Below are 17,498 nucleotides of genomic sequence, written 5' to 3' on the forward strand. Positions count from 1 at the left end.
TAAGTTCAGGAAGCATCCAACTCTTTATTTTGGCTCAGGTCGTGATCTCAGTGTCATGAGATCGAGCCCCCTGTGGACTCCACACAGAGTGTGGAGCCTGCGTAAGATTCTCTCTCCCTCTCCCTCTGCTCCTCCACCTCTGCACTCTCTCTCTCAAAAGAGAGAGAGAGAGAGAGAAAGTAGGGGGGAGAACGCAATAGTGAGAGAAATACTAACAACAGAAAAGAATCAAAACCAAACTTTCTCTTTCACTTGATCAGAATGATGGGAAGAGAATCAAAGTGGGCACAACTGTCTCAACTATGTGATTTGTGTTCAAGAATATGAGATGCATCAGGGATTGGGCTAAGTGTCTAAAGCTCATGAAACTTGGTCATAATTCTTTTTCCCTTAAGGCTTAAATGCTAACAGTTTAAGTTTTAGGACTTGCAAAATTACCAGGTCAAATGTCCACCTGTGTTATAGCCTTGAGTCACATTGGGGTAATTGAGAGCAGCCTCTGAGGCCCAAGACAGACACTAGGACACAGCGGGCCTCACCTTTTCCAGCTGACTCCACATGTCCAGCACATCATGGGCAAAGTTGAAGTACTCAGGTACTGGCTGCCTCCCCAGGCTGATGGCTTCCCAGGTGGCCACAAGCTTCTGAGGGTCTGGTAGAGGGGCTTGTTGCCCACGAAGCCCACAGAATCCCCGGGCATTCCTCAGCACCCAGAGTACCCGTCCTCTTAGCCATGGCATCATGTTATTGTGTAGCCTGTCACCAAAGGGAAGAGAAATAACACAATCCTGAATTCTGGGCTTTGTGGAGAAATCTGTGGCAGCCATGATGGTGACTATAGTACACACTGATTTGTAAACACAGTCTTGGGCATTAGTCTTAATTCTATCATGTGATTTTAGTCATTCCATCTCCCTGAGCCTGAGATCCATCACTTCAACCTCTCACTCCCTGTGGATCTCTGTGGGTCTGAGGTCAGTAACTCAAGAGCCAACTTCTCAAGTCTTCCCAATAATATAATGTAAGCCACACCCATAATGTACAATTTTTCTAGTAGCTTCATTCAAAAAAAAAAAGGTGAAATGAATTATAATATTATTTTACTTAACTAGTATGAAAGGTGAAATAAAATGGGGTCATGCATGTCAAGGGGTTTTAAAATGAGCCTGGAGGGGGCGCCTGGGTGGCTCAGTCCGTTAAACACCTGCCTTCAGCTCAAGTCATGATCCCAGGACCCTGAGATCCAGTCTCACGTTGGGTTCCCCACTTATTGGGGAGTCTGTTTCTCTCTCTTCCTCTCCCTCTACCCCTAACCCTGTTCATGCTGTTTCAACCTCTCTCTCTCTCTCAAATAAATAAAATCTAAAAATATAAAATATTAAATTTTAAAATGAACCTGGAGGCCATCCATGAAGGTGGTGGGCCTTATGCACGTCCTCACTGGTAGAACCATGAGCTTTTAAACTGAGCCAAACCACAAATATTCCAAGGATTCAGCCTGAGTACCTGCAACTTTCTACAGTATGATTTCAGCTCAGGTCATGATCTTAGGGTCGTGAGATCGAGCCCTGCCTTGAGCCCTGCCTTTGGCCCCACAGTGGCCCTGCAGTGGCTCTGTGCTGAACATAGAGCCTCGTAAAGATTCTCCCTCTCTTTCTCCCACTGCCCACCTCCCTTCTCTCTTAAAAAAGAAAAACTTACCAAAAAAAACTTGGTTTTTGTTCCCTGGAGTAGGGGTGGTGGTGGTGGGTGGTAGTGGCATTATTTGGATTGCTGCCCAAATCTGTGTTTTCTGAATCACAATTCTGAGACCCCAAATAAATGTTTCCTTTTTATTTCAGCTTTGCCTTTCTTCTCGGTTAGCACTGGCTAACTCCTATAATTTCAACATATTATCAAGGTAAAAAGAAATTACCTAAGAGATATTTTACATTCTTTTTATTTTTTATCTTTTTGGTTCTAAGTCCCCACAATCCAACATGTATTTTACCCTTATAAGCATACCTCAGTTTGGACTAGCCACATTTCAAAGGCTCAACAGGTGGCTGGTGGCTACCATATTGGACAGGGCAGTTTCAATGTCTTGCTATTCAAAGTCAGGTCTATGGTACAGCAAGCAGCATTAGCATCACTTGGGAGCTTGTGTTGACTGCAGAACCTCAAACCCCGCCCTAGACCTGTGGAATTAGACCTTGCACTTCCACAGGAGCCAAGAGAAGCAGTCTACAGGCTGCACCCATAGATGCAAGTTCTTTCTACCAAATTCCTCTTGGTCATAATAATAACAACAGAATATGGTAATGTAACTGCCAGAGATTAAAGACTTTGAACTTCCCTCGGATTCTTTTTAAATCCTAACCCCCGCTGTGATTATAGCAGGAGGTGGGGGCCTTTGGGAGGTAATCAGATCCTGAGACCTCAGAGAGCTCCCTTGCCCCTTCCGCCTGGTGAGGACAAAGCAAAAAGACGGACATCTGTGAACCAGAAGCGGGTTCTCAGCAAACACAGAATCTGCCTGCTGCAATTTGACCTTGGACTTTGCAATCTCTGGAACTGTGAGATATAAATGTTGTTTAAACCACAGCTGCCCAAACGGACTAAGACAATAACCAACAATAAGAATGTGTCACAATAACAAGATAAACAATAATAATTGCCATTCACAGAAGGCTTAATACTGTGTACCAAGCATTTGGAAGGTACCTTGCAGATGTTATTTCCTTTAATCCTTATGACAACTCTATGATATAACTGCTATTGTTTCTGTTTTACAGATACACAAAAAGTCAGGTTTGAAGAGGACAAATGACTTAAGGACTCACCTACCAGAAAGGCCTAGGCCCCAGCCTCTGTCGTAGCTCCCAGCCCTGTGGCCTCAGACTCCCCTTCTCTGACCCTCTCCCTACTCTCCCCTCCCCCCTTCTGCTCTGCCCCAAGCCTTTTCCTCTGCCTCCCTCCCTTGGATTCCTCTACCCCTTGACAGCTGATAATTAGAATCCCCTGGCATCCCTTCCAAACCCAGGCCATTTTAGGCATGCCCCTTCTTGGTTGAAGTAGCAAGGGCCTCAGAGGCAGCTGACACCTGTCCTTGAAAGATTTCTGTCTTACCTTGTTCTTGAACCCAAGAAATGTGAAAGGGCTCCAACGTTGTTTCAACTAAACACAGGGCTTAAACCTTTAGGTACCTCCAGGACACTGGAGAAGGCAATTTGCTGATTCAGCCTCCCACAGGGAGCTTTGACCCAAAATGCAACTAAGAGAGAGCAGAGCCCGAAGCCAGCAGCGGACACAGCGGTTTCAACTGGCCAGCTCATTTTGAGCCAGTGAGAGTGGCCCTCTCACAGCTCCCAGTGGCTCTGGATGTCTTCCCAGAAAATTCAGGTCGCCACCTCATCTAAAAAGAAAACAGGAACTTCATTATGTTTTAGCAGATAGGATACAATAGTAACAATAATATTAGTTAACCATGTTCCTTTTCTGCACCAAACCCTCCAATGCATAGAGATCTAAAGTAGATTAGAAGTTAGTTGCCTGGAGCTGGGTATGTAAACAAGGAATGGCTGCATATGGGCACAACGGATCTCTTTGAGGGGATAGAAATGTTTTAAATCTGGACTGTGATCATGGCTGCACAAATCTGTAAATGCATTACTACTACTACTGTTGCTACTAATAATAATGACATACTCGAATGAATTTGTGGTATGTAAAATTAAAACTAAATACAGCTTTTTTTTGAGAGGCGAGGTAAGCCTGCTATGGCTCCCTGCATGGCTCAGAATCCAAGCCAAAGCTCCAAGAGCAATCTGCAAGGCCCCACATGATTTCCTGGCTCTCTACTCCTACCCCTCGCTAGCTCTGCTCCAGCCACACTGGTCCACCTGCTGTTTGTTCTCTCTGCCACTTGGCAAGCTGAATCCCTGAGAACAATAGCTTTTTAAAAAAGATCCTGTTTCGCAGTATTTGCCAATATCTGCGGTTAAATGTTCCCATGGTGGCATGGCCAATTTCAAGCAACCAGAGTTTTAACACTGATTTGTTATTATTATTGGTTTTCACCTGATTATGAATTGTCCTTGGTGCCCATGTGCGCTGGCCCCAGTCAGTGCCGCTTCAAGCCTTTGTGCTCCTTGGTTTCTCTGCCAAGAAGTTGCTGCAACTTAGGCAGTTCACTGCCTTACATCACCACTCACACACAGGCCCTGCTCACTGCGCCTTGGGCCACAGCGCTAACCCCAACTAGAATCCTCTCTCATCTGACACTTCCCACCCTCCCTTCTCTACTTGATTTTCCTCCTTAGAGTTCATCACTTCCTAACATTCAATGTATTTTGTAAATATATATTTTTATCCAATATTATTGTGGTATGATTGGCAGATAAAATTCAATACATTTGGGGCACCTGGGTGGCTCACTCGGTTAAGCATCTGCCTTTGGCTCAGGTCATGATCTCAGGGTCCTGGGATTGAGCCCCTCATTGGACTCCCTGCCCAGAGGGGAGCCTGCTTCTCCCTCTCCCTCTGCCTGCCGCTCCCCCTGCTTATGCTCTCTCTGTCAAATAAATAAAAATAAAATCTTAAAAAAAAATAAAATCCTATATATTTAAGGTATACAATTTGTATATTACATAAATGGCTACGGCAGTTAATTAATACAACCATCACCTCTCAAACTTGTGGTTCAATATTTTCTATTTATTCACTGTGTCACCTGTCACCTCCCTTACGACACACGTACACTAGAAAATAAACTCCACAAGGATAGAGACTTTAGATTTTTCGGTACAGCTGTATAAAACAGTACCCTGCCATGTAGTAAGAGTTCAGTAAATATTTGTTAAGCCAAGGACGAGTAAATGAGAACTAATATTTAGTGAACATTTTCTATCTGCCAGATGTTGCTATGTGTAGCAAGTAAAAATTAACCGCAGGCGTTTTTGGTAAAAGTTTGTTTTTTTTGTTTTTTTCCCAGAATCACATCCAAGCTGGTATAAGTTCCCAGTATCTACGGGAACTCCAGGCTCACTTACTCTTCAGAGCACCTTCCTTACCCACCCCTGGAACTGGATTCTAGGGATGGAGGAAGTGCTCTGGGTGCCTCTGGGAGTAGGTGCTGACATGCCAGCTACCTGGCTTTGCGGTAGCTAGCATCACACAGGGTGTTGATCCTCCACTGTGTTTTATTCTCCTGTGGCTCAGGCTCATTTTCTGACCAGGCCAGGGTGGCCTATTTCCGTGGAGGCAGCTCCTCTCCCTCCCTGCCAAGCGTGGCCAGAGAATCATCTCCTTGGCCTTCAAATACCATTTCCTCAGACCTCTACTGGGTCGCGGGCAATCATTCTCATCTGTAAATCTGCAGCCAAATCCAAAGATACAATCTCTACTCTGAGGGAGGCGGATGGACAGAGGGCCTGCTCTTCAGGCAACCTGATCTCAACATCACTGCTATCCATCAATGATAAGAATCAGGCAGCACAAAACTGGGGGGCTGCAACCTGACAAAAATGATGATGATGCAAATAATGACAATAACTGCCTTTTATTTAGTCATTCAACAAATGTTTTGGAGTACCTGTTACCTGCTATGCAAAGTAAATTATAGGAAATTTAGAAGGTGATTAGTCCTGGGAAGAAAAGAAGGCCTAGAAAGAGTACCTGAGAGTGGGTTGGGGGAAGTTAATGAATGGTTTTAAACAGAGTGATCTGAAAGACCCAGGTTGAGGAGGAGGTGTTTGAGCAAAGACTTGCAGGAGATAAGAGAGAACCTGAATACAGCCGAGTGAAGTGCTGTCAGCAGAAGAAACTACAAATGCCCCTGAGATGAGAATGTGATTGTCATATTGGAGGAATGACAAGAAGGCCAGTGTGGCTAGAACAGGAAGTGGGACAGACGCTAGGAGGTAGGATGAGGACCAGCTTTCTGCCCTCCGGGTACCTTGCAGCTCACTTTGCTCAGGTCAGCTTATCTAACCCTTTAATAGCCCTGCGAGTTCTATGACATTTTACATGTGAGAAAACCGAGCCTCAGAAACGGTGAGTGACATGCCCAAGGCCACACAGCTATTTAGGGATAGAGCTGGGATTCAAATTCCAATGTTTAGGCACTGAGTTCAGGCCCCCCATGTGCCACTCTTGGCATCCCAGGGTGTGTTTTATTTCTGGTGCTCCCTGTGAACCCCAACCCCGCCCCTGTCCATGGGCATGCTCCTCTCAGCAAGGGCAGGGCAAGGTCTTCTTACCCAACAATGGCCATTCTTCTCCAAGGTCATCCTGGTCCTCCAGAACCCCAGAACTTGGAACACTGCTGCTCAGGCTGGTACAGTCCCAGTGTGTCCAGGAAGGGACTTTATTTCTGCCTCTGGATTTCTTTAGAACACTCAGCAGCCTGCAAGTCATAAACTACTCTGTCACAAAGGGAAGCCAGGAGCCTGTTCTCCAGGCCACAACCTGACTTCCTGCCACAAGTGCCCTGGAGTTTGCTGCCCAGCTTGGCCCCAGCAGGCTGAGCATAACCAGGCTTCCTGCAGGTATGGGCTTGAAACTGGCAATTCTGACCACCGGGCCCTGCCCTGGCCACCTTCCTTCTGCCAAGGCTGTTACAAATTTAAGTGTGCTTCACTGCGTAGATGGCTACACATTAGTGTTATTACCAAAGGGGCCTCAAAAAAAAGATGCCCAGACTCAGACAGATGAATGAAATTAGAATCTAGTGTGTTTGGGTTTCAGCGTCAATTTTTCTGAGGTTCCCCAAGAGATCTTAATGTGCAGTCACAGTTGAGAATCACTGAAATGGATTAGGGGGTTTGTGTGAGAATTAAATTCAGCTGTTTGTTCATTCATTAATTCAAAAACATTCACTGAGCTCTAGATCCGGACCATGTACTGTTCTAGGAGTCGGGGAAACAGCTGTGAACAAAGGCAGGTGCATGAAGAAGTTTAGAAATAGAAACAACGTACACTCAGAAATAATAATACAGGATTTGAAGCAAACAAGAGTGATGGGGCCAAGAGTGCTGGAGGCAGAGGTGGTAGTGGGGAGACAAAGCAGCCTGGGAAGACACTTCCTTGGAGGAGCTGGTGTTTATGCCAGGACCTGAATGACCAAGAAAGGCTGCATATCAGGGTCAGGGTGTTCCAGACAGAAGCAGAGGTCCCAGGCAGGGTGTGCCTGATGAAAGGGAAGGAACCAGCATGGATGACATGCTGTGAATGGGAGGGAGAGCAGAGAGCTAAGGTCAGAAGATGAGGATGAGGGGGTGTGGAGCTGCCAGTGCACTATATGTGATGGCAGGCCCCTGGACTTTCCCACAAGAGAGTGATGTGATCTAAGCTATGTTTCAGAAGGAAATCTCTAAATTATGTGTGAAGAATGAACTGGAGGAAGGAAAAAATAAGCAGAGAGGAGGGGCACCTGGGTGGCTCAGTCAGTTAAGTGTCCACCTTTGGCTCAGGTCCTGGGATCCAACGCCTTTCTCTGCTGTTCCTCCTGCCTGTACTCTGTGGCTCTCTCTGTTAAACAAATAAATGCAACCTTTAAAAATAAATAAATAAAAAAGAATAAGCAGAGAGGAGGCTAATGCTCCTCTGACCAGACCAGAGACAACAGTGGCTGGGACCTGAGGCTCTGGGTTGTGGAAACCCAGGGCATTTAGTGCTCAGAGCAGTGGCAGCTGGTAGCAAGCCCATCTGTATTGGCTGCTCTTATTCTTATTTATTCTTATTCATAGAAGTTTCCTATCATGGCACTCCTACCTATGTGGGGATTGGGAATAGAGAGACTGGAACCAGGCTTGAAATTTGTGTGGAAGGGCTGACAGTTCCCCAGAGGGACACAGAGGGGTCGCTGAGGTTGTGAGGCCAGAGGGGTGGGTGCTGGGAGAAGTGGGATCCCTGGGCAGGGGGCTGAGGGCACAATGTCAGGGATTGAATCAGAAGGGGGTCCAGAGTTTGAGGGGGAGCGCTGTGATGAAATAAGGCTGAGCTGTGGCCAGTGAGGGTCTCAGAGGAGAGAACAAGGATTTGCATGTCAAAAGGGGGAGCTGGAGGGAGAGAGAGGGGGGTGGGCAGAGAGAGAACAACTTGTGCCCTGCTACCCTTTTCCTGGAAATGCATATAGTTCACGTTTTTGCTCCCTCAGTCTGTTAAACAAAATAAATGTTAAAGACCTTATTGGCTTTATTCAATGATTCATGAATCAGGCGACATCCTATCCAGCAGATAGAAAGGAGCTCTGAGATGCTCTACAAGTGAAAGACCTTCATAGGCTGAAGGGAGCAAGAACAAGGCAACAAGGAAATTCTACTACACAAAAAGCTGGTTGGTAATTACAGGGTTGCTTTCCTTTAGCGGGTGGCAGATAATCTATCTAATGCTGATCAGGTTAACTACTGATTGAGTGGCTTAATATTCCATTTCTGGGAGAGCCAAAGACTGTAATTAAGTTACGCCTCCATTTGGTGACACGGGACCTGCCACAAGTGACTCCATTTGGAGCCTGTTGTCTTGTTTTTAACAAGTCAAACAGAAACTTCTGAGTGAAGCTTCTCATGGTTACCCTATTTAAAAATGTCAGTGTGCCTCCCTTCACCTTCTTCCTTTCAAATCTTTCCTGATGGACATTTCTCCTTAGCACTCATCAGCGTCTGACATACAGTCATAGAATCTATTTCTTGATCTCATTCACTGTATCCCTCTCTTGTAGAGGGTAAGCTCCATGAACACAAGGTATGTTGTCTATTTTGTTCGGTTCTCTATCTCCAGTACCTCGAATGGTACTCGGCATATATTTATTAAGACCTCAAGACATATTTGAGCTTGTTATATATATGAATGAATGAATGAATGAATGAATGAATGAATGAGTGAATGAATGGGAGTTATTACCAGGGTCCACAGAAGTCTGACCATGGAGGGATTTGTCCACCAGTTGCTGGGGCTTGGTCTCTATCTTGTGAAGCCTAAGCACTAGAAACCTTTTAGGCTTATACTCAAACCTGCCCCAGGTTAGCAGGAAACCTCCTACCTCCCTCTCTGGGTCTCCCATTGCCCCATCTCCATAAATTGATCAGGAACTTCTGAGAATGCTTTTTGTTTGTTTTTTAAATAAGTATTCCTCAGCTTTGGTATTTATACATTATTTTTATTAAAGTATAATTAACACAGTATTATATTGGTTTCTGGTATACAATATGATTCAACATTTCTATACCTTACTCAGTGCTCATCATGATAAGTGTACTGCTAATCCCTGTTTCACTCATCCTCCCACCAACTTCCCCTCTGGGAACTATCTGTTTGATCTCTGTCTGGTTTTTTTGTTTGTTTGTTTGTTTTTTGTCTGTTCTTTTTCTTTGTTTATTCATTTGTTTTTTCTCTTAGATTGCACCTATGAATGAAATCATATGGTATTTGTCTTTGTCTGATTTATTTCACTTAGCATTATATCCTCTAGGTCCATCCATGTTTGTTGCAAATGGCAAGATTTCATTCTTTTTATGGCTAATATTCCATGCAAATATATACCCCACATCATCTTTATCCATTCCTCTCTGGATGGACACTTGGGCTGCTTCCAGATCTTGGCTATCATAAATAATGTTTCAATAAACATAGGGTTGCATTATCTTTTCAAATTAGTGTTTTCATTTTCTTTGGGTAAACACCCAGTAGTGGAATTACTGGATCATAGAATGATTCTGGTTTTAACTTTTTGAGAAACCTCCATAGTGTTTTCCATAGTGGCTATACCAGTTTGCACTCCCACCAACAGTGCATGAGGGTTCTTTTTGTTCCACATCCTCACCAACATCTGTTTTTTCTTGTCTTTTTTAGCACATTTTCCTATGTCTGTTGGCCATTTGTGTATGGGAATACTCTTGTCAAAGGCGTATGAGGGGAGAATGGGAAGGGGAGCCACAATAGCCCTGACTGGCCTGGCTAGTACTCAGATGCTTTACTGTCCATTCCAGCTGGATGACTTGCCTTGGTTGATTTCATTTGTATGGTTCTCAGCCTACAGACTGCAAGACAGGGTTAATTAACTAAGGTTTTCAATGACAATACATGGATCTCATTTGGATCCTGATTCAAACAAACTTTAAATTCTGAGATAACTAGAGTAATTCTCACACTGTCTGAATATTTGATAAGAAGTTATCTTTCATTTTGTTAAGTAGGACAATAGTATTGTGGTTATGTTTTATTTAAAAAGAAACCTCTATCTTTTAGAAATTCATAATGGATTATTTATGGATGAGCTAATGTAATACATGGGACTGGCTTCACAGGGCAGGGAGTGGTGAGAGTAAGATTGGTGGTGACAAGTACTCAAGTTGAGTGACAGGTACATTGGGGCACACAAGCCATTTTCTCTGTTTTTGCATTCAAAATTTTTCAAATAGAAAGTTTAAAAAATAGAATCATTTGGGGAGCTTTTAAAACATACACATATCTGGACTGCACCCTGAGTGATTCTGAATTCATTGATCTGGGTTGAGTCTAGCATCAGTACTGTTAAAAAACTCCCAATGGAATTTTAATGTGTAACCTGGGATAAGAAATGCTAATGGAGTACAAGTTCTTTATCATATCCTTGAAACTACCCTGGGATGGGCACTATTCACCCATTCTACAGATGAAGACACTAAGCTCTAATAGTGGACTCACAAATTTGAGGAATCCAAGATTTGAGGGGTGAGCGAGGGCTCGTGGGCAGTGTGGTATGGCCATTTAGACCTGAGGTTTGCAAACTTTTCCTGTAGAGGGCCAGATAATAAATATTTTTGTCATTGCTGGCCACATATGGTCTCTGTTGCAACTATTTAACTTGGCCATTATAGTAAAAGTCGCCAGACAATAGCAAAAGAACGGGCGTGACTATGAGCCAGTAACACTGTATTTGTGAGAACAGGCAATGGGCCAGTTTCCTGAACCCCAGTTTAGACCACAGACATTGGGCTTAGGTGTACCCGAGCCCATGTGCTCCTTCATCTACCTGCTAGCTGGTCTTATAGCAGTCTCCACCTTCATGAAGGCGGCATCATAATTGTACCTAGGAAATGTAGGAAATGTTGGGGTTTGGAACCAACAGCCAAGAAAGAATTCTTGAGATGTCTTTGATGCAAAAAGGTGTTTTTATTAAAGCATGGGGACATGACCTGTGGGGCAGAAAGAGCTGCACTGGGGTCAGGAGGGATGGTCAATTATATACTTTTTAAGTTGGGAGAAGGTTAGGGACAACCTATGTCTCTAAGGAATCTTGGAAGCAAGGTCCCCAGGACCTTGAGGGGGCTAGCTACTGTTAGGAAAAGATCATTTATTACTGTCTAGTAAAGCCTCAGTCATGAGACCCTTTAGATGTATATTGGTAACTCATATGCTAGGGAGATGATTGCTAATATATGCTAAGATATATCTTGGTGGGGGTAGAGATAAAAGAAGTTTCCAAAGGAAACAGGAGTGCCTGGTCCCTGCTATCAGTTTCAAAAACCTGTTTTGCAACCCCTAATCAAAAATCTGATTCTGTTCTCTGTTGCAGCCTCACCCGACCCCTCCTGAGGCAGGACTCAATTGGACGATGGAGAGTAGAGGGTATCAGGGTGGAGGGTGGGGAGGAGCTCTGCTAATGTCTCAAAATATTGTTCACAGCATCCATTTTTTAAAAGAATGTTTTATTTATTTATTTTAGAGAGCTCTCACATGAGAGCAGGGGGAGGGGTTGGGGGTAGGGGCAAAGGGAAAGAGAAAGGGACAAGCAGACTCTGCACTGAGTTTGGAGCCCATGTGGGACTCAGTCTCCTGACACATGAGATCATGACCTGAGCTAAAACCAACACTCAGACGCTTAACCGATTTTGCAACCCAGGCGCCCCTGTTCACTGCATCCGTTTTGCAGTGGGCACTAGATAGGCACTACATCATTGTGGTTAGGGGCATGGATTCTGTAACTAGGTTGCTTGTCCCCAAATGTGGGGCGATGATCGGGTGGAAGCTGGTGGCCCAGGCGTTGAAAGGATTCACCCAAGGCAGAACAAAGGAGACACTGAACTCTAGGAAACAAACTGAGGGTTGCTAGAGGGAAGAGAAGTGAGGGATGGGATAACTGGGTGATGGGCATAAAGAGGGCATGTGATGCAATGAGCATTGGGTGTTATATGCAACTGATGAATCACTAAATTCTACCTCCAAAACTATAAAACACTATATGTTAACTAAATTGAGCTCAAATAAAGAGTTTTATAAATAAATAAATAAATAAATAAAGCCTCTATACCTATTAGCTGTGTGACGCTGGGCATATGATTTAACCTCTCAGTGCCTTATTTTATACTCATTAAATGAGGGGTACAATAGTACTATTCCTACCTCATAATTTGTCATAAGAGATGTGATGGTATGAAAAACACTAGACCAGTGCCTGGCACATGAGAAGCACGTTTAGCTATAAGTACTTATAAATTTTAGTGCCAGAATTGGTCACAATTCTCTATATTTTAGGCAAAAAAAATTTACATTAGGTCAATTTTTAGAAACTTCAGGTAGTTTGACAAACATATTTGGCAAATACCAAGTGTTTATTCATTCCTTCATGTATTTATTTGTGTCACTCATTCATTTTCTTACCATAAATGCCAAGTGCTAGGACTACAGCAGTCAACAAAGAAGTTAAGATCCCTATAAATTTAATCTGAAGGTGTGACCTAGAATATACTGCTATTGGTCTTCTTATTTAAGACACTCATATAGTCTATGCCACACAGAGAAACAGCTCTATGCCTCAGGAGTACTTATGAAGATCTGAGGATGTGATTCTATGCTCTAAATTGTTAAAGAAGGCATAATTAGGGAAAGTGGAGCTTACAGAAGGGCAGCTTCTGACCCAGACCATTCTAACAATTAAAAATAGTAAAAAAAAAAAAAAAAAAAAAAAGAAAAGAAAAGAAAAAGAAAGAGAGAAAGAAAGAAAGACAAAAAAGAGAGAAAGGAAGGAAGAAAAAAAGGAAAGAATTAGGAAAGGAAATCATGCCATAGATCTAAAATATATTTTTATATTTTTATAGGATATATGTGATATATTTCATATTATTAAGAAAATCAGGGATCCCTGGGTGGCGCAGCGGTTTGGCGCCTGCCTTTGGCCCAGGGCGCGATCCTGGAGACCCAGGATCGAATCCCACATCGGGCTCCCAGTGCATGGAGCCTGCTTCTCCCTCTGCCTGTGTCTCTGCCTCTCTCTCTCTCTCTCTCTCTGTGACTATCATAAATAAATAAAAAAATAAAAAAAATAAAAAAAATAAAAAATTTGTTAAAAAAAAAGAAAATCAGAACACTGAACAGTATGCATTAGCTGACTCCATTTATGCTTAAAATTGTACGTTTGAATGTGCATATATAGGAATTTTCAATATGTATAAGAATTCATTTCAAACTGTTAATAGTAGCTTCTTCAGAAAGAGGATTATGAGAGATTTTATTTTGTACTTAACATATTTTTATTATATTGTTTGGAATTTTTACAAATGTTACTTATAAGTTTTTTTGTTTTGTTTTTTTTTTTATGATAGTCACAGAGAGAGAGAGGCAGAGACATAGGCAGAGGGAGAAGCAGGCTCCATGCACTGGGAGCCCGATGTGGGATTCGATCCCGGGTCTCCAGGATCGTGCCCTGGGCCAAAGGCAGGCGTCAAATCGCTGCGCCACCCAGGGATCCCTACTTATAAGTTTTAAAAGAAATATTTACTGTTGAGAAAATTTTTTCAAGTATCAAATGGGGATGTGAATGGGAAGTGAGTGTCCCATCATAAGGGGCATTCAAGCAGGAGCTGGAGGACCATGAAGCAGAGGCTGTGATGGAGAAGTGGACCAGTTATCTCTGAGGCCCAAAGGCTCACCCTAGGACTTTGGATTGGGACTCATCTCTGCAAAAGTCTCACCTATTGTCTGGGGGAGCCCGTGGGCTCAAGTGGCTGGCCTGTGAATAGGATTCTTGTTGCTCTGAGTGGGGCCCTGCTTTGAGCTATCCCTGTGCAGTTTACACAGGGGCTGAGGGTAAGCTAACACTTTGCCTCTTCCAGTGCCCTGCCAAGCTGTGGGCACTGCTCAGGCCATGTTCTCTGTACATAAACTGGCTGGGCAGGGAAGGGTGGGGAATGGAGTAATAACATGGTGCCCTGCCACCGGTGTTGATAAGGGCTCCTGTTCTTTGTACCCCTGAAGGACAGCCATGAAGCTGCTATGGATGGCCCTGCTGCTAGTGGCCATTTGCGTCTCCACTGTCCAGGGCTTGCCAGAGGAGGATTTTAGGGAAGCCAGCATCAACATATCCCAGCCCTTGCATATCGTGGAGGAAGGCAACCTGTTAGTGCTAACACCTCCTGGCCTAATCCAGATGCTGAACCAGACTCGTTTCCTCATGGTGCTTTTCCGTGAGTATCCCTGACTCCTGGGTGGCGGCTGATGGGGAGGGGACAATATCTGCCTCCTTGCTCCTGGTAGCCAGAAGAGTTTTATATATTGCTAACCACACAAGAACACATGTTATTAAGATACTTAAAAATAATATGTATATACTATCATTCCCAATTTCCAGATGAGAATCCTGAGGTTCAGGGAGGTTAAACAATTTGCAAGATACTACGTTTCCACTTTAGTCTTGATTTATATGTTGCTCCTCAATCTCACTGAAGGTAAAAAGCCAAGATTTATTCTTTGGTATCTTTACATTCTGAAACTCAACTTTCCTCTTTGTAAAATGGGCATGAGCATCATGACCATACTGGATTGTTGTAAAGGTTAGATGAGATATTATGTCAAGCAGCTGGAACACAACCAGAGAACAATAAATGATGGCAGGTACAGGCAAGCTCTTGGGCAAAGATTTACAGATCACCATGTGTATCTGAAACCTCTCACAAGTGGGAACCACAGACCCTGTGCTATACCTGCTCCCACTTGGAAGGATTGCAAGGGTGCAGAAGGCAGATGAGAACACCAGATTCTAGAATCCTGTGGAGCCTTTTCTGGGAAGTGTCTGGCTATGTCAGTCCCCAAGACCTGCTTCCAGGATGTACCTGACCTGACTAGCAGGCCTGGAGGCCAAGCAAGGCCTGAGCTTCCAGAGCTAGGCAAGGCAGGGCAGGGTGGGTGCGGCCCCTTCTTGGTTTCTGCCCCTTTCCATGCACCCCTCCCCTCGCATTCTCCTCCCTTCTTCTTGGTTGCTGCTCTGGTGGCCTTTTCTCCCCTCTGTCAGTTTTCTCTCCTTGAACCCTGACCCCTCACGGGCTTCCTATTCTCTCCAGTCTGACCAATGCATTTACTGGGATGAAGTTCAGCTTTAGAGGTTCATGGCCCTTGGCTCAAATGCTGGGCTCTGTCACTTATTGGCCATGTGGCCTTGAGCAGGTGACCTTGATCACTCTGAGCTTCTCTTTACTTGGATGTGAAATGGAGAATTTGATAATACGATATAATTCCTGGGGTGCTTAGAACAGTGCCTGGTGCATGATAAGAGCTTAAGAAAGTATTGGCTGTCATTCTCTTTATCATCATCATTAGATTCCCCCCATCTGCACAAAAGCATTAATGATTTTTCCCTTGCAGGTTGTTGTGATGATGAAAATGGGCTCAAATATGCAGTCATTAGTGCCTAGGGAGCATTCATTGGGCTGAAACTGTTATGATTGCATCCTGATTCACCCCACTTTTACTCAGCTCTGCTCAGTGCCAGGCCTTGGACGGACCCTATGGGAGCCCCAGAAAACAGGGGCTTTGGTTTCCGTTCTCAAAGACTTTGTAGTGAAAGCCAGGAATGTCACAAAATATGAGAAACTCTTTACAACAATATTCATGCCATTAGGATAGTCTAAATTGTATACATTGGGGGCCTTATGGAAAGTGATAGCTTGGACTTGTCCTTAGAAATGGTTCTTCTGGCGGCAAACCAGCTGAGAAGCCTCCTCGGGCTTGGATCCTGCATCTTTGTATCCAAGAATGCGCACAGGTCTCCATGCCAATGCAAATGCATCTTGAACCTTGAAGTTTGGCCTGAATTGAGAGAAATCTTTGCTATTTGGCCACCCAGTGACACCCAGTGATGGGCAATCTTTAGCCAGAGCAGTGGAGTAAGCACTCTGGAAATCTATCATTGTTGATATCAATAATTATCAAAGACCACATGCCAAGTGCTGGTAAATCCTAAAGTATTTTTTTAAATTTGAATCACCCACACACTTTTAAAGTCTGTAAATGATGTCAAAGTTTGGGGTAAAGTCCATGGGTTTGGGAGCCAGGCAAGCCTGAGTGTGACACCCAATACTGCTATGACCTAGACTTGTGGCTTTGGGTCTTTGTGTCTCACTTTCATCTCCAGAGTAGGAATAAGATAAGTGGTGGAGTCATAATGGGGATTGACTGAGAGTATCTATGAAGGATCTGGCACTTGGACTGAGTAAATGAGTCCTGATCCTCCTGTGGCCCTGGGGCACAAAACCGATCATAAACTTTCTATCAATTAGGACTGAGTTCAACTTTAAGGAATAAAGAATCTGCTAATCATGACTTAAATCCAAGATTTATCTCCTGTACTCATATGTAGACCAGGGATAGGCAGTCAATGGCTGTCCAAGCAGCTTTATGGTGTCAAGGACACAGGCTCCTTCTGTCTTCTTGCTTCATAACACCTGACATGTTGTAGCTCATGGTCACAAGATGGCTGGGCACCTCTTGCATTGTATTGTACATTTTTCTAGGGAAAAGGAGGGACAGGCAAATAGTAAAAGGACAAAATATGTGTCAGCCAAGTATATATCCCTTGAAAAAAACCAAAACTTTTCCAGAAGCCCCACCAGTGACTTCTGTTCTGTGTTAGAGAACATTCCATGGCTAGAATGAGGCCATGGCTGTTCCCAACGGAGGCATCTGAAATGGTGAATGTTTCAGATCTCTATCTCTATGGTCCAGGGGGCAAAGAGGTTGAGAATGGTTGATTCATAGCATTTGCCACAAGATTCAAGGTTGTAGGCTAACTTAAAGGTGCCAAATATCTTATTGGTTTTTTGCATATTATAGTTCTATTTTTAATGGTAGATGAATGAAGTCCCATAATGAAATAAATTCAAAGATTGATTGTCCACTTTTGCACCCAAATGCTTTCATTGTTCTGATTTTTAAAAAAAATATATGTAGGGCAGCCCCGGTGGCGCAGCGGTTCGGCGCCGCCTGCAGCCTGGGGTGTGATCCTGGAGGCCCCGGGATCGAGTCCCGCGTCGGGCTCCCTGCATGGAGCCTGCTTCTCCCTCTCCCTCTGTCTCTCTCTCTCTCTGTCTATAAATAAATAAAATCTTTAAAATATATATATATATATATATATATAAATTATATATATATATATATATATATAGAGAGAGAGAGAGAGAGAGAGAGAGAGAGAGCATGAGCAAGCAGGAGGAGGGGCAGAAGGAGATAGAAAATCCTAGGCAGATTCCATGCCCAGCATGTAGCTC

At 43.8% G+C, this 17,498-nt stretch overlaps 2 protein-coding genes across 12 annotated transcripts in view; one reads left to right on the forward strand and one right to left on the reverse strand.

The window, feature by feature from the left end:
- ACSM5 (acyl-CoA synthetase medium chain family member 5) overlaps positions 1-6,389 on the reverse strand; it is a 36,987-nt gene extending 30,598 nt beyond the window's left edge. For 2 of the 7 annotated variants that reach the window (XR_003123961.3, XM_025416355.3), the window contains exons 1-3: positions 6,240-6,389; positions 3,109-3,394; positions 540-756 (exon numbers count right to left, since the gene is read on the reverse strand). Coding sequence is in view for 6 of the 7 variants with exons in the window: in XM_025416355.3 (XP_025272140.3) it covers positions 540-743 (204 nt within the window). In the remaining variant the exon portion in view is untranslated. Of the gene's footprint in view, positions 1-539; positions 757-1,701; positions 1,877-2,822; positions 2,904-3,108; positions 3,395-4,059; positions 4,172-6,239 lie in introns of those variants that run through there. The other 5 variants (XM_025416352.3, XM_025416351.3, XM_035717952.2 and 2 more) reach the window with 5 other exon arrangements.
- PDILT (protein disulfide isomerase like, testis expressed) overlaps positions 5,622-17,498 on the forward strand; it is a 42,886-nt gene continuing 31,009 nt past the window's right edge. The window contains exons 1-3 of one of the 5 annotated variants that reach the window (XM_025416356.3): positions 8,069-8,316; positions 8,702-8,724; positions 14,215-14,423. In XM_025416356.3, the coding sequence (XP_025272141.1) occupies positions 8,714-8,724; positions 14,215-14,423 (220 nt within the window). In that variant the 5' untranslated portion in view covers positions 8,069-8,316; positions 8,702-8,713. Of the gene's footprint in view, positions 5,901-6,288; positions 6,528-8,068; positions 8,317-8,629; positions 8,725-14,214; positions 14,424-17,498 lie in introns of those variants that run through there. The other 4 variants (XM_025416360.3, XM_025416358.3, XM_025416361.3 and 1 more) reach the window with 4 other exon arrangements.

Source organism: Canis lupus, chromosome 6 (genome assembly GCF_003254725.2).
Source record: "Canis lupus dingo isolate Sandy chromosome 6, ASM325472v2, whole genome shotgun sequence".
NCBI classification, from domain to species: domain Eukaryota; kingdom Metazoa; phylum Chordata; class Mammalia; order Carnivora; family Canidae; genus Canis; species Canis lupus.